This window comes from Capra hircus, chromosome 5 (genome assembly GCF_001704415.2).
Source record: "Capra hircus breed San Clemente chromosome 5, ASM170441v1, whole genome shotgun sequence".
NCBI lineage: Eukaryota > Metazoa > Chordata > Mammalia > Artiodactyla > Bovidae > Capra > Capra hircus.
In genome coordinates this window covers 10469125-10482836 of record NC_030812.1, presented here as the reverse complement: position 1 = coordinate 10482836, position 13712 = coordinate 10469125, and the positions used below count along the sequence as shown (strand labels likewise).

The 13712-nt window shown below is 40.6% G+C and overlaps 1 protein-coding gene across 1 annotated transcript in view; it reads right to left on the bottom strand.

Annotated features, from left to right (window-relative positions):
* The window catches only part of ACSS3 (acyl-CoA synthetase short-chain family member 3), a 165062-nt gene that overhangs the window by 124272 nt on the left and 27078 nt on the right, over positions 1-13712 (bottom strand). The window contains exon 2 of the mRNA XM_013963698.2: positions 12255-12399. Within this exon, the coding sequence (XP_013819152.1) occupies positions 12255-12399 (145 nt within the window). The remainder of the gene's footprint in view (positions 1-12254; positions 12400-13712) is intronic.

Sequence of the window (13712 nt, the reverse complement as noted above, 5' to 3'; positions counted from 1 at the left end):
CCCTCCTCAGATGCTAATTAGAATTATAATGGCCCTGGGCACATCTGGGAAACTGATCATTTTCTGATCTGTGTAAAGGCAGGACTGAAAGCAGCCCAGCAAAAAGTAATCAGCTATGCCCAGGTCTCAGCAATAACTCAGGAGCCCAGTGAGAACCCCATTGCCTTTGTGGAAAGGCTAAAAGAGGCCCTCAAAACGTTTACCAATCTGGACTTGGACTCTTATGAGGAACAGGTCATTTGAAAGGACAAATTCCTGTCCCAATGTGCATCAGACATCAGGATTAAGCTACAACAGCTACAGCAGCAGGACCCTGCTGCCTCTTTAGATGAGATGGTCCAATACCTTTCGTAACAGAGAACAGGAGAGGGAGGTCAAGGACCAGGAATGGGAGAAAAGGAAAGAGATAAGGCATGCCCAGACACTGGCCGCCCTCCAGGGAAGCCCTATGTCAAACCCCGAGGCCTTGAAGGACAAGGCATGAGGCAGATGCCTTATCTGTAGACAGGCAGGACAGTGGGCCAAAGAGTGTCCAAACTGAAACAAGTCTCCTAAAACGGCTTGCTACAAATGCCATCAGTTGGGACACTGGGCGGCATTGTGCCCTCACGACCCAAGAGCTTCAAGGTCAAGTGCCAAGACTTCCCTCGCGATGGTTCAACAAGACCTTGGCTGAAGCAGCCGCTCCAGCTAGCCCGCCTGGCACAGAGAACCATCACGGGGCTGGAGCCAAGGCTGCAACTGCCTGTGGCAGGTAGGTCCGAGAATTTCTTGGTTGACACAGGGGCTACCTTCTCTGTCCTGGCCTCCTACTCTGGAGCCTTCTCCTCCCAAACCTGTACTATTTTGGGTGCTACAGGAAAAAAACTACAAAAATATTCACCTGAGCACTTCTTTGTGGCTGGGGTGGACAAATATTTTCCCACCAGTTTCTGGTGGTCCCTGAGTGTCCTATACTCCCTTATTGGGAAGAGATCTTTCCCTGCCTTCGAAATCTTGCAGATACTGCAGTTCTGATAGAAGATGCTTTAAAACTCTCTTGGGGGCAAACTGACTATTTTTACCAGCCAGCAAGTGAAACAACTCCTGAATGGGAGAAGCCATTTACGGATGTTTGATCGAAGGACCCTCAGATATGCAGTAGTCTCCAATTTTGAGACCATAGAGGCTAACCCTTTGCCACCAGGTACTTCAGCCCAATTAGCTGAGCTCATAGCCCTGACTCAAGCTTTAGAGCTGGGAGAAGGAAAAAAATGTAGCTATTTACACTGCCTCCCAGTATTGAAGGCGCCTTAAAAATCTAAAAATAAAACTACCATATGACCCAGCCATCCCACTACTGGGCATACACCCTGAGAAAATCAAAATTCAAAAAGACACATGTTCCCCAGTGTTCACTGTAGCACTATTTACAACAGCCAAGACAGGTGGCACGTATTTCTTTCTTTTATGATTCAACAAATGCTTCACTTTCACAGCAAAGCCTTCTCTCAACTACTGGAGCCAGATTAGCCTCTTCTTCCTCTGTGCTACAAATGTTTTTGTTACATTACACACAGTTGCTTTTGTGTTCTTCCCACCAGGCAAGCTAAGAGTTCCTTGAGAGTAGGAAACATTCATTCTTCTGAGCCCACTGCCTCATACAATAAGCGTTCAATATATAATTGAATATACATTCACAGGAGACATCTTCCTTCTCCATCTCCCGTGTGCCACCTATGGGACTTTGTTTTCAGCTATTACTTGTCTCCCTGAAGAATTATTTACTGTTCAAACAAAATGTCGATTATAACATTGTCAGGTTACAATTATCTATATATTAAAATCTGGTATTTGTTGTGCACGTGCTAAGTCACTCTGCTGCTGCTAAGCGCTTCAGTCGTGTCCGACTCTGTACGACCCCATAGACAGCAGCCCACCAGGCTCCCCCGTCCCTGGGATTCTCCAGGCAAGAACACTGGAGTGGGTTGCCATTTCCTTCTCCAGTGCAAGAAAGTAAAAAGTCAAAGTGAAGTCGCTCAGTTAGCGACCCCATGGACTGCAGCCCATCAGGTTCCTCCATCCGTGGGATTTTCCAGGCAAGAGTACTGGAGTGGGGTGCCATTGCCTTCTCCACTAAGTCACTCTCAGTTCAGTTCAACCCTATGGACCGCAGCCCACCAGGCTCCTCTGTCCATGAGATTCTCCAGGCAAGAACACTGGAGTGGGTTGCCATGTCCTCCTCCAGGGGATCTTGCTGACTCAGGGATCAAATCCCTGTCTCCTGCACTGGCAGGCAGGTTCTTTACCACTACTGCCACCTGGAAAGCCTTTTGCCTGATATCATTTCCTCCAAATGTTGACATGGTTTCTTCCAGCCTTTATCTGAGCCTATGTCACTGGGTTATCTCTTCAGTGATAAGCAGTTTGCTCAGACAAATCTATATAAAAGAGAGGCCAGGTCACTTGTATTATCTTTTTATTCATAATCTATCTCCTCAAAGAATGCAATTTTCCTATAGGCAAAGACTGTACCATTCACTACTGTAATGCATGGTGTCCATAGAAGTGCCAAATACATATTAGGTATTCTAAAAGTTCTTTTTGAACAAATAAATAAACTTGGCTCCATCATCATTCCAGTCCAAGAAATAAATGGAAAGCAGATCATCCACTGATCTTACTGAGTTAACTTTCAAAAAGGTCAGAGTTTAACTGACTTGTAGACAAGACAAATCATCTAACAAGAACCTACCAATGAATGATAAAAATAAATTCATTAAGCAAATGCAGGAATAAAAACTACTAGAGACCAGACTTCTACATTTCCAAAATGACCAGATTAGGTAAATGTTTTAAGCAGAGCTTTTAGATGCAGATAGAAACTTTTAGTCAAGCAAAGCATTAAAACAAAGACGACTTTTGCCCTATTAAAAAATTTAAAGTTCCCAATATAAAAAAAATAATTACAATGTGGAAGAGACAAGTGATATTTTTGGAAATGATTATTTCTCTTAGACAACAGTTAAATTTTTCCTTACTATTTAATGAAAGTTATTGAATATTCTATTCATGAATTCATTCAGTATGTAATATGAGCTTATGCTATGAGGCCTAGATTAAACATTGAATCAATTCAGTTCAGTGGTTCAGTCATGTCCGACTCTTTGCGACCCCATGGACTGTGGCACTCCAAGCTTCTCTGTCCATCACCAACTTCTGGAGCTTGCTCAAACTCATGTCCATCGAGTCGGTGATGCCATCCAAGCATCTCATCATCTGTCATCCCTTCTCCTCCGTCCTTCAATCTTTCAAGCATCAGGGTCTTTTCCAGTGAGTCAATTCTTTGCATCAAGTGGCCAGAGTATTGGAGTTTCAGCTTCATCATCAGTCCTTCCAATGATATATATATTGGACTATATATATTTATATATATATATATAGTATAAATGATAAAGCATTTTATAGATAAAATAAATTGATAAAATATAACCCTTATTCTCAAGAAGCTTTTACTATGGTCAGGAGGTACATTAATAAATAAGTAGGTATACCAATAGTGTAGGTACTTGGCTAAGCAAAATAAAAAGCAAAAAGAAACCAGTGCTTAGAGAAAGGTACAAGTAAAGTGGTCTGGACTTCGAAGCATGGTGAGGATTGCTGGCATAGGGGGAATGGAAAAAAATTGAGTTTATACTGCAGACAGAAAATTGATTTCAGAAAATTAGAGAAATATAATTTCTTTAAAAACCTGGCTGAGACAGTCCAAAAGGGTTGCCCATCTTGTTGCTATTCTGGGTTGATGTAAAAATTATCTTTAGACATTTCTAGTGTTGAATGCATGGCCCTAACAACGGGGAAAAAAGAAGCCAGGAAATACCAAAATGCTGTTTTCTCATTTTACTTATTCCCTTCTTTATTATCTGTTAGATTGATATAATACTTCTTTTCTTTCTGTAGAGTACTCTCAGAATCTAACTTAAGTTTCATTAAGCTGAAAAGTTACTCAAATAAAGTTCCAGTTATAATTTAGATAAAAACTTAAATCAGTAGTACAGATATAAACATCTTCAATTTCAAATGAAATATAAGTGTTTCTGCTAAACCACATTATACAACTTTGCAGTGCACAAATTAGCTCACAAAAATAACAAGGTGTCTGGGAAAATTAGATGAAGTCAGACCACTCAAAAATCAATGTAAGTAGAGCCTTTTAACATCCATGAAAGTACTAACACAGCGTCATCTTCAGTAGATCATTTACAGCCTTAACACTGGGGCTCCTGCTTCCTGCTTCTACTGTAAGGAATTTGCTTCCAAACTTTCTTCAAAAAACAAAAAAAAAGGTTAGTCAAGATTAGTAAAGAATAGACTTCCACATTAATTATTTTTAAAACAGGGGACAATGTCCTCATCTTTAGATTTCTAAAACTATTTCATCATCATTTTTACTAAAGGATCTTCATCTTTTATTCTTCAGGTTTTCAGATATTGATAAGCTGTTCTCTTCAACTGTGAGAAAATCTCTCACCAAAACTTCTTGACGTGGTAACGATCCAAAAGAAAATCAGGTGCAGAAAAGCCCTGCCTGGGCTCTTCAGAAAAGTGGGACAATAAACGGCCCAGAAGCACAGGACCAGGGGTTAACTGCACTAGCCACTAGGGATGACAAAATTAAATCCAGACTTCTCCAGGGGTCCGGTGTTAAGAATCCGCCTTGCAATGCAGGGGATGTGGGTTCAAACCCCGGTTGGGAACTAAGATCCCACAGGCCGTGGAGCAACTAGGCCCGTGCACCACAACTGCTGAGCCCACGTGCTGCAACTACTGAGTCTGGGCAGCATAACAAAAGATCCCACATGATGCAAAGAAGTTCACGCAGACCACAACTAAGACCCAACACAGCCAAATAAACCATAAATATTTAAAATTTATTTATTGCCAGAAGGCAATATCACTGCACAGCTACTTGAAAGGCCCAAACTGAAAAGACTTGGCATGGTCAACATCAAGTTTTGGCAACTAGCATTCTCCTACCACCACCACTCGGAATGTTGTCGGTACAACCACTGAAAATTGTTTGACCTTATCTATGCAAGCCAAGCATGAGCCTGCCCTGTAATCTGCCATCTTCCTCCTAAGCTTGTCCCCCAAATTAATGCACACCTATTGTCACCAAATTTTGCACACAAATATATTCATATCAGCATTATTTGTAACAGCCTCAAACTAGTCATTACTCAAGTGACCCAACTACAGTCTCTTGCAATGAAATGAAGTCTCATAAACAAAAAGTTGAAAAAAAAAAAGTATATTGATTTATTCTGTTTCCACAAAGTTCAAGAAAGCAAGGCAACCTCATCATAGATGGTGTTTAGACGTCTGGATAACAATCATATGAGTGTAGAGAGAGAAATAACTAAAAGGAAGCATAATAAGTGCTTCTGGGAGCTGGGAATACTCTATTTCCTGATCTGGTGACATGAGTGTGTTCTGTTTGTGAAAATCTAACAAGTTTATAATTATGACCTGTACACTATTCTAAATGTATATCACATTTCAATAGAAGTTTAAAAACCTGCACGCTAGAAAAATACATGAACCACTGTAAATTCGATCTCATAATAGCCTCGTTCACAATTTACCAACCGTGGAAAACATAATCTGTCTTACAGAGATATAACTTTTAGTGATGCAGACTATAAGACAACTGAAGTATTTATTACTTATTTAGGAAGTTTAAGAAAAGAAAACTAAGTATACACACTGCTGTATATCTTCTCCTCAATAAGGCAAACTCTGGCGGGGCTGGACTTCGTGTTCTGGTTTCTGTGATTTAGGGGTTTGCTTATGGAAATACTGATGATGTGGCAAGCAAAGAAATATGAGATAATCTTACCCTGACATGTTTCTGAGAAGATGACATTCTCATTTTGAAGAAAGCTTCCTAAAGGGGGTAGAGGTTGGAAGGAGGCCTTCTCATGGGATATAGCCCTTGATTTCACAGTAATTTTCTCTTCTAAATTATCAGCCTTTATAACTACAGCTCCTGCCGTAATTATATTTCAAAAGCTACCTTTAGTAAAGATAATAGACACTTTCAGTTTGAATTAAATCAGGAAAATGTAGCACATACTGGGCTTTATTTTCCCTGCATACATATATTTATGAAAATTTCTCAAATGCCCTTTAGGGGTCATATTTTTGTTTACTGAATACACACATAATAATTTACAACTGAATATAAAAAAAAACACAAACTTAACACATGTAGGAGTAAATTTAAAATGTAAATAGATGCAGAGAAGATAAACTAAAACTAGGAATTTCTAAAAATAATAACTACTACATATAATATACACGTACATATGCAACACAAACTCACACACACTTTTATTTCACTGAGCTTCAATGTAACTAGTAATTTGAAAAAAACTAAGAGGAGAAACGGTGGGCTGGAGGAAGCACAAGCTGGAATCAAGACTGCCGGGAGAAATATCGATAACCTCAGATATGCAGATGACACCACCCTTATGGCAGAAAGTGACGAGGAACTCAAAAGCCTCTTGATGAAAGTGAAAGAGAAGAGTGAAAAAGTTGGCTTAAAGCTCAACATTCAGAAAACTAACATCATGGCATCCGGTCCCATCACTTCAGGGGAAATAGATGGGGAAACAGGGGAAACAGTGTCAGGCTTCATTTGAGGGGGCTCCAAAATCACTGCAGATGGTGACTGCAGCCATGAAATTAAAAGACGCTTACTCCTTGGAAGGAAACTTATGACCAACCTAGATAGCATATTGAAAAGCAGAGACATTACTTTGCCAACAAAGGTCCGTCTAGTCAAGGCTATGGTTTTTCCAGTGGTCATGTATGGATGTGAGAGTTGGACTGTGAAGAAAGCTGAGTGCTGAAGAATTGATGCTTTTGAACTGTGGTGTTGCAGAAGACTCTTGAGAGTCCCTTGGACTGCAAGGAGATCCAACCAGTCCATCCTAAAGGAGACCAGTCCTGGGTTTTCACTGGAAGAAATGATGCTAAAGCTGAAACTCCAATACTTTGGCCACCTCATGCGAAGAGCTGACTCATTGGAAAAGACTCTGATGCTGGGAAGGATTGAGGGCAGGGGGAGAAGGGGACGACAGAGGATGAGATGGCTAGATGGCATCACCGACTTGATGGACAAGAGTTTGGGTGAACTCCAGGAGTTGGTGATGGACAGGGAGGCCTGGCGTGCTGCAATTCATGGGGTAGCAAAGGGTCAGACACAACTGAGCAACTGAACTGAACAATTCAAAGATAAAAAAATCCCCTCAATATAGGAAGGTACAGTCACTTAGAAATTCCAAATGATAGCTCATTCATAAATTTTTTTGCACGTTCATGCTAAGTCACTTCAGTCATGTCCTGAAGTGACTTTTCTTCTGATCCTATAGACTGGAGCCCGCCAGGCTCCTCTGTCCATGGGATTCTCTAGGTAAGAGTACTAGAGTGGGTTGCCATGCCCTCCTCCAGAAGGCCTTCCTGACTCCGAGATCAAACCTGCATCTTTTATGTCTGCTGCATTGCAGGAAGGTTCTTTATCACTAGTGCCACCTGGGAAGCCCATTCATTCATTCATTGCTTCACCAGTCAACAAATGTTTACTATGTGCCAGGAACTATTCTGTGAGCAAAACAAAAATGCCTTCCTCCATGGAATTGACCTCCTATTTTATTTATAAAATAAAATATCAAGAATGGTACTCAGTAATAAGTAGGTAAATTTTAAAAGGAAAAAAGGAAAGCAGAAAAAGGGCTCATGAAGTGGGGTGCATGGGAACCTTTGTAATTAACATGGCCAAGGAAGATCTCACTGAGGGAGTAATATTCAGGTTCCATGAATCGTAAGATATCTGGAAGAAACACCATCTCAAGCAGAAGGCAGGCAGATAGAAAGGCTCGAAGCTGGGCATGCAGCAAGCCTGGGGAGTTGACTGCAGGAGGTGGGATGGGGGCAGCGGGTGCTTGCTGGGGTGTGTAATGCAAGGGGGTGCTGGGCAGGAAGTCCCAGGACTCATATAAGACACTGACTTTCACAAAAGCTTTCCTAAACCCTATTTGCCTCTGGCTGAGCTGGATGCCTTACCACAAAATACTGCACTACCCTACATAACCGGTCTTATGTTTCCATGATTTTTTTTAGCTCTTTAAATATAGAGAATAAGTTCATTTACCTCTATTCCTTGTTCCAAGGAAGGTGTGTCATGCAAACTAAGTATGTGGTGAATGAACAAGGGATCTTAAACCATCTCTCACAAATATCCTACACAAGTGTTTGCATTATCAGCTCCCCACAAGAGATGACAGTTTGAGAAAAGCTCTACTTCTGAATCATTCTGTAAAATCTTCAGATCCTTCATGTCCCTGAAACACTTTACCCTAAAATGTTCTGGTTCACTAATTAAGAAGTACGAACTTTAGTTTTTACCTAGACAGAAACTCCCAAAAAATAAGGCTGCAGAGATGAAAACCAGTAAAGTACAAAGGCTCTTCTTTTTGTTTGTTCTCAATGGCCTTAGCCATTAAATCTCTCTTTCCCTGTCTTCTCTACTTAATAAAGTAAAAGCCACAGGGAACCAGGAGCAGGTAATCAAAATACAGCACAATGCCCCCCTCTTTGCTAACAGTCCTTTCTTTAGTACTTTAGAGAAGAAAACCCTGGGGAATCAGAAGCTGTCAGCAGATGAGAGAAACAGGCCTTTTAAGTACTTTGATGTCAGGCCAATCTGAAACCAATGAACCAGGACAAACCTCAAAAGGGTCTAAGAGTCCAGACTCCATACCAGAAAACCAAGATGAGTTAGCAGAATGGCCTCTAAGCAAACTGTGTGTGTGCACTCATCAGATACACTTACTAATTAAAAACAAAACAACAGAAAATGAGGAACAGCGTATTTAACACTGCCTAGTGTATGTTTCCAAAGTATCTTCTCTGACTCTGATGCTTGGTCATGTATCAAATTCAACATACCAATATAGATCACATATGTTAAATACTAAGTAAGTTTCCTCATCAAGAAAGCAATTAAGATTAACCAGGATCTTAATATTGTTGTTGTTACTGTTTAGTCACTAAGTCGTGTGTGACTCTTTTCAAAGCCTACCAGGCTCCTCTGTACATGGGATTCTCCAGGCAAGAAGACTGGAGTGGGTTGACATTACCTTCCCCAGGGGATCTTCCTGACCCAGGGATTCAACCCATGTCTCATGCCTTACAGGTGGATTCTTTACCATTGAGCCACCTAAGAAGCCCATCTTAATATCAACCTGTCTTAATTATTCAGAGAAGGCAATGGCACCCCACTCCAGTACTCTTGCTTGGAAAATCCCATGGACGGAGGAGCCTGGTAGGCTGCAGTCCATGGGGTCGCGAAGAGTCGGACATGACTGAGCGACTTCCCTTTCACTTTTCACTTTCATGCATTGGAGAAGGAAATGTCTTAATTATTAATGAGACCATGATCATATACCCAAATCATAGGATTAAGGTTTTGAACACAGGCTATAAACCATTATCTAAAAGCTGAAAATGCAAACCTAAAATAAAACACAGAATATAACAGGCTATCAGATTTATGTTATCTTTTAAAATAAAATACAGCCTCAGATGAAAAACAAAATCATTTGAGAACAGACTGCCTTTCCACCTCAGACCAGTGTGAGCTCTGTCTCTAGATACTTCATTCTGAAAATACACAGTTCCCACGTACAGACTCATGAAAAGTATCCAACACGGTATTTGCAGCATTATTTTCTCTTTTTCTGGAGTCAGCTGCCCAGTATTTGAACTTTCTTGTTAGACTGGAATTTCCCTAGTACGAGTCCCAGAAAGAGGCAAGGCTCTATTCCTACTATGAAATGAAAAGACAAAACAGTTCCTCCCAGCTGCCCGGGACTGGCGGCCTGTAGCCTACTTAGCCAACTAGTGTGCTTACTCTGGCAGTCTAGAAGTCAAGTCAGCAGCTCTACTTCCTAGGCAATTTCTGGCTTCTCCTTAACTCTTCACTGCTACCCCTTCTCCCTTGGGGTCTTCACTTTTCATAAATTCCTCTTATGTTTCAGTGAGCTGAAGGTAGAATTTGTTGCTATAGCCAGGCTGCAAAGCCTCTTGTTTCCTCCCTTTATTGCTTGCAACAACTCGGGCTTGGGGCAGTAATAGTTTTCTCTCAGTTGCCTTGTTTGAAATCCCTTAGAAGGCTAAACAGAAACAATGCTGGTGCAAAAGGATACTATTTCAGAGAGCCAGGGGGAGTTGACCAAATACTCTAAAATTTGCACTGAAATTCTACATGAGTTGTTTTTTTTTTAAAGCAAAATAAAAGAATATGATTCAAAAACCCTCCATATAAAAGTAAAGGCATTTACATGGGAGATTTCAGCAATACTTGCGGACATTTTTGGCCATCACGAGTGGGAAAGGGGTGCAACTAATGAATGAGAGCAGAAATGCCGCTAAAAACCCTACAGTGTACATGACAGCTCCCAACAGAATTACCTGGCCTAAAATGTCAACAGTATCAAGGCTGAGAAAACTTGCCCTCCAATCTACCTCCCTTCAAATCACAAATAAATAAATGCCCTCCCCCAGAGCAAGAATAAGTCTCCTTCAGTCCACAATACCCAAATACTTTTATAATTACTTATGACATCTCATTTCTACCCTAATATTGGAAGAAAAGAACCTCATAACTTATCTGCCAATATCATGATTCACCTGAGAACTACCCAGATGGAGGGAAAAAAAAAAAAAACTAAAAAAGAGCAAATAAGGGAAATGAATGAGCGTGTACAAAGACCTTTAAACGGCCAGGAGTGCCTGAGGGAGTGTAAGGATTCTAGGGTGAAAAAGAGTTGTGTTCATGGTCAAGAGCATTGGGGAATGAAGCTTGGAGGGATGCTGTGATCAGATTCCAAAGTGTCTTCTACATCACAGGAATACAGATTCTGCTCTCTAAATAACAGTAGTTTTTAAAGAAGAGGTTTGTAAGTGGGAGTAGAGTAATAAGCCGTTTCTTAGGAAGAAGATCTTAGTGTCATCTTAGGTGACAATGTGTGAGTCAGAAGGCGAGGGGGCCGCTCCAACAGCACAAGAGATGGAGAGAGTGTCCAGGTGATGCCAGCATGGATGGGGAATGAAGGCCAGAGAGGGTAAAAGCACACTGTTGGAGATTCGTTAACCTCTTCCTTTAAAATAAGGCCCCATTTCCAGCTTATTTTTGTGTATGATGTCAGGGAATGTTCTATTTTCATTCTTTTACATATAGTTTTCCAATTTTCCCAGCACCACTTATTGAAGAGGCTGTCTTTTCTCATTTGTATATTCTTGCCCGCTTTGTCATAGATTAAGTGACCACGTGTGCGTGGGTTTATCTCTGGGATTTCTGTCCAATTCCATGGATCTAGACAGTGTCATACACAGTGAGGGAAGTCAGAAAGAGAAAAAAATATCGTATGTTAATGCATATATGTGGAATCTAGAAAAGTGGTATAGAGGGTCTCATTTGCAAAGCAGAAACAGAGACACACAGGTAGAGAACAAACATATGGATATCAAGGGGGAAAGGGGTGGGGTGAGAAGAACCGGGAGTTTGGGACTGATACATATAGCCTTTTGATGTTTGCTGTCGTTGAGTGGCCAAGTCATGTCCAACCAACTCTGGCAACTCCATGGACGGCAGCTGGCCAGGCTCCTCTGTCCATGGGATTTCCCAGGCAAGAATACTGGAGTGGGTTGCCATTTCCTTCTCCTCACCTAGGATCGAACTTCACGTCTATGGCATTGGCAGGTGGATTCTTTACCACTGAGCCACCTGGGAAATGCTACATGATTGATACTATACATAAAATAGACAACTGATGGGAACATACAGTATAGCGCAGGGAACTCTATTTAATGCACCCTGGTGAGAGAAATGGGAGGGAAATCCAAAAGGGAGGGGATATTTGTATATATATGGCTGATTCATTTTGTTATGCAGTAGAAGCTAACACAACATTGTAAAGCGACTATAATGCAATAAAAATGTTTAGAAATAATGAGTGTCTTTTAGTTCTGTAAAATATAAAGAATAAAAACAATTTAAATGAGTAAACACATCTATTTACAGTGTGCACTAAAAGTATAATAACATGTCAATGAATTAAGAGAATTAAGGCTATGCAGTGAGAATGTATGCTATTTAAATTCATTTGTGTGACTTCCAAAGAACATGTATAGAAAGTTAATAATATTACCTGTTCCAGGACTTCTTTATAGGTAATAGTGGCTTTAGTGTTCGTAACAGGACTGTCATAAATGATAGCAATCTTATCTCCTTCACCATTTTCAATATGACGATCGATGGCATTGTAACAAATGTTAAGCATCCCTTCCACAAACCTGAAAAATAATTGGAAAATAAACGTGAACGACTCTTTTCAAAACATATACGTTGCTTAACTAGGTTTCCGTAGTTCTAGTTTGGCGAGCTGGCCTTAAAACAGTGTTTTCCCGTGCATGTTATACCAAGTAATGATGGCTATAAACTATTTAAGATGGTACAGAAGTGGCATTTTGATTTTAATAAATATGTATTTATTTTCATGTGCACTAGAAGAAAATATACCTCACACTTCAAGGGGGGGGGGGCTTCCCTTGTGGCTCAGATGGTTAAGAATCTGCCTGCAATGGGGGAGACCTGGGTTCAGTCCCTGGGTTGGAAAGATGCCCTGGAGAAGGAACGGCTACCCACTCCAGTATCCTGGCCTACAGACTTCCATGGACTATACAGTCCATGGGGTCACAAAGGGTCGGACACGACTGAGTGACTTTCACTTCACTCACTTCAAGGTGACAGTTTTGTGGATTTTATTGCTTAGGATGCAACTAGAGTAAAGAGCACCAAAATAATCTACTTTACATGGATGAAATGAATTGTACCCAACTGCAGCACAGATGCAGTAAGCTGAGAGGGCAAAGAGCAGATGCACGACCGAAGTCTGGTCTCCGCTATAAAAAGACAGACTTCCTGGAAAGAAACCAATTCTTCTTTGAAATATTTATATTCCTTGAAAGATACATATTTGTTTCAATTAAATGTAATACCCCCAATTTCGCAAAGTATAGGTAAGTTCTTTTCAGAATTTTCAGACGCTTCACAATTTGAATAAGCAACCCACATGCACACATGGTTAATAAACTTTTTAAACTTCTCAACTTATCTCTTAATTGCTGAGTGCATCCCTTTGAAAATACAGATATAATGGAGATAGATGGAGATAACTTTTAAGAAAATATAACTCATTTCCCTGAGAATTGAGGTTTCCACTTTTTTAGGAAGAGAATGTTAGATAAAAAATACAAGTACAGTACTGGTTCATTTGTTCCAACATCAGACTAGCAAATGTTATAAAAATGCAAAATAATAGGAAAATATTGAAGCAACAAGAAAAAGTCCCCTTATAAAACTGAGTGGCACCATCAGGCACTCATTCAAATAGCCCTGTGAGAAAGGAAACAGGTAATACACCTATAGATGCAGTGGAAGCAATAAGAAATATCAGATGCAGAAGGCAGTGGGCGGAGGGATCACTTAATCAGCATCAGATGGCACTGCACACATCAGTGATGGTGAAAACGATGACCTTACATCGTTGAGTAATTAACACAATGATTCTGAACCGCCAAGCGCAATAGATTCCAGATTGTTCAAA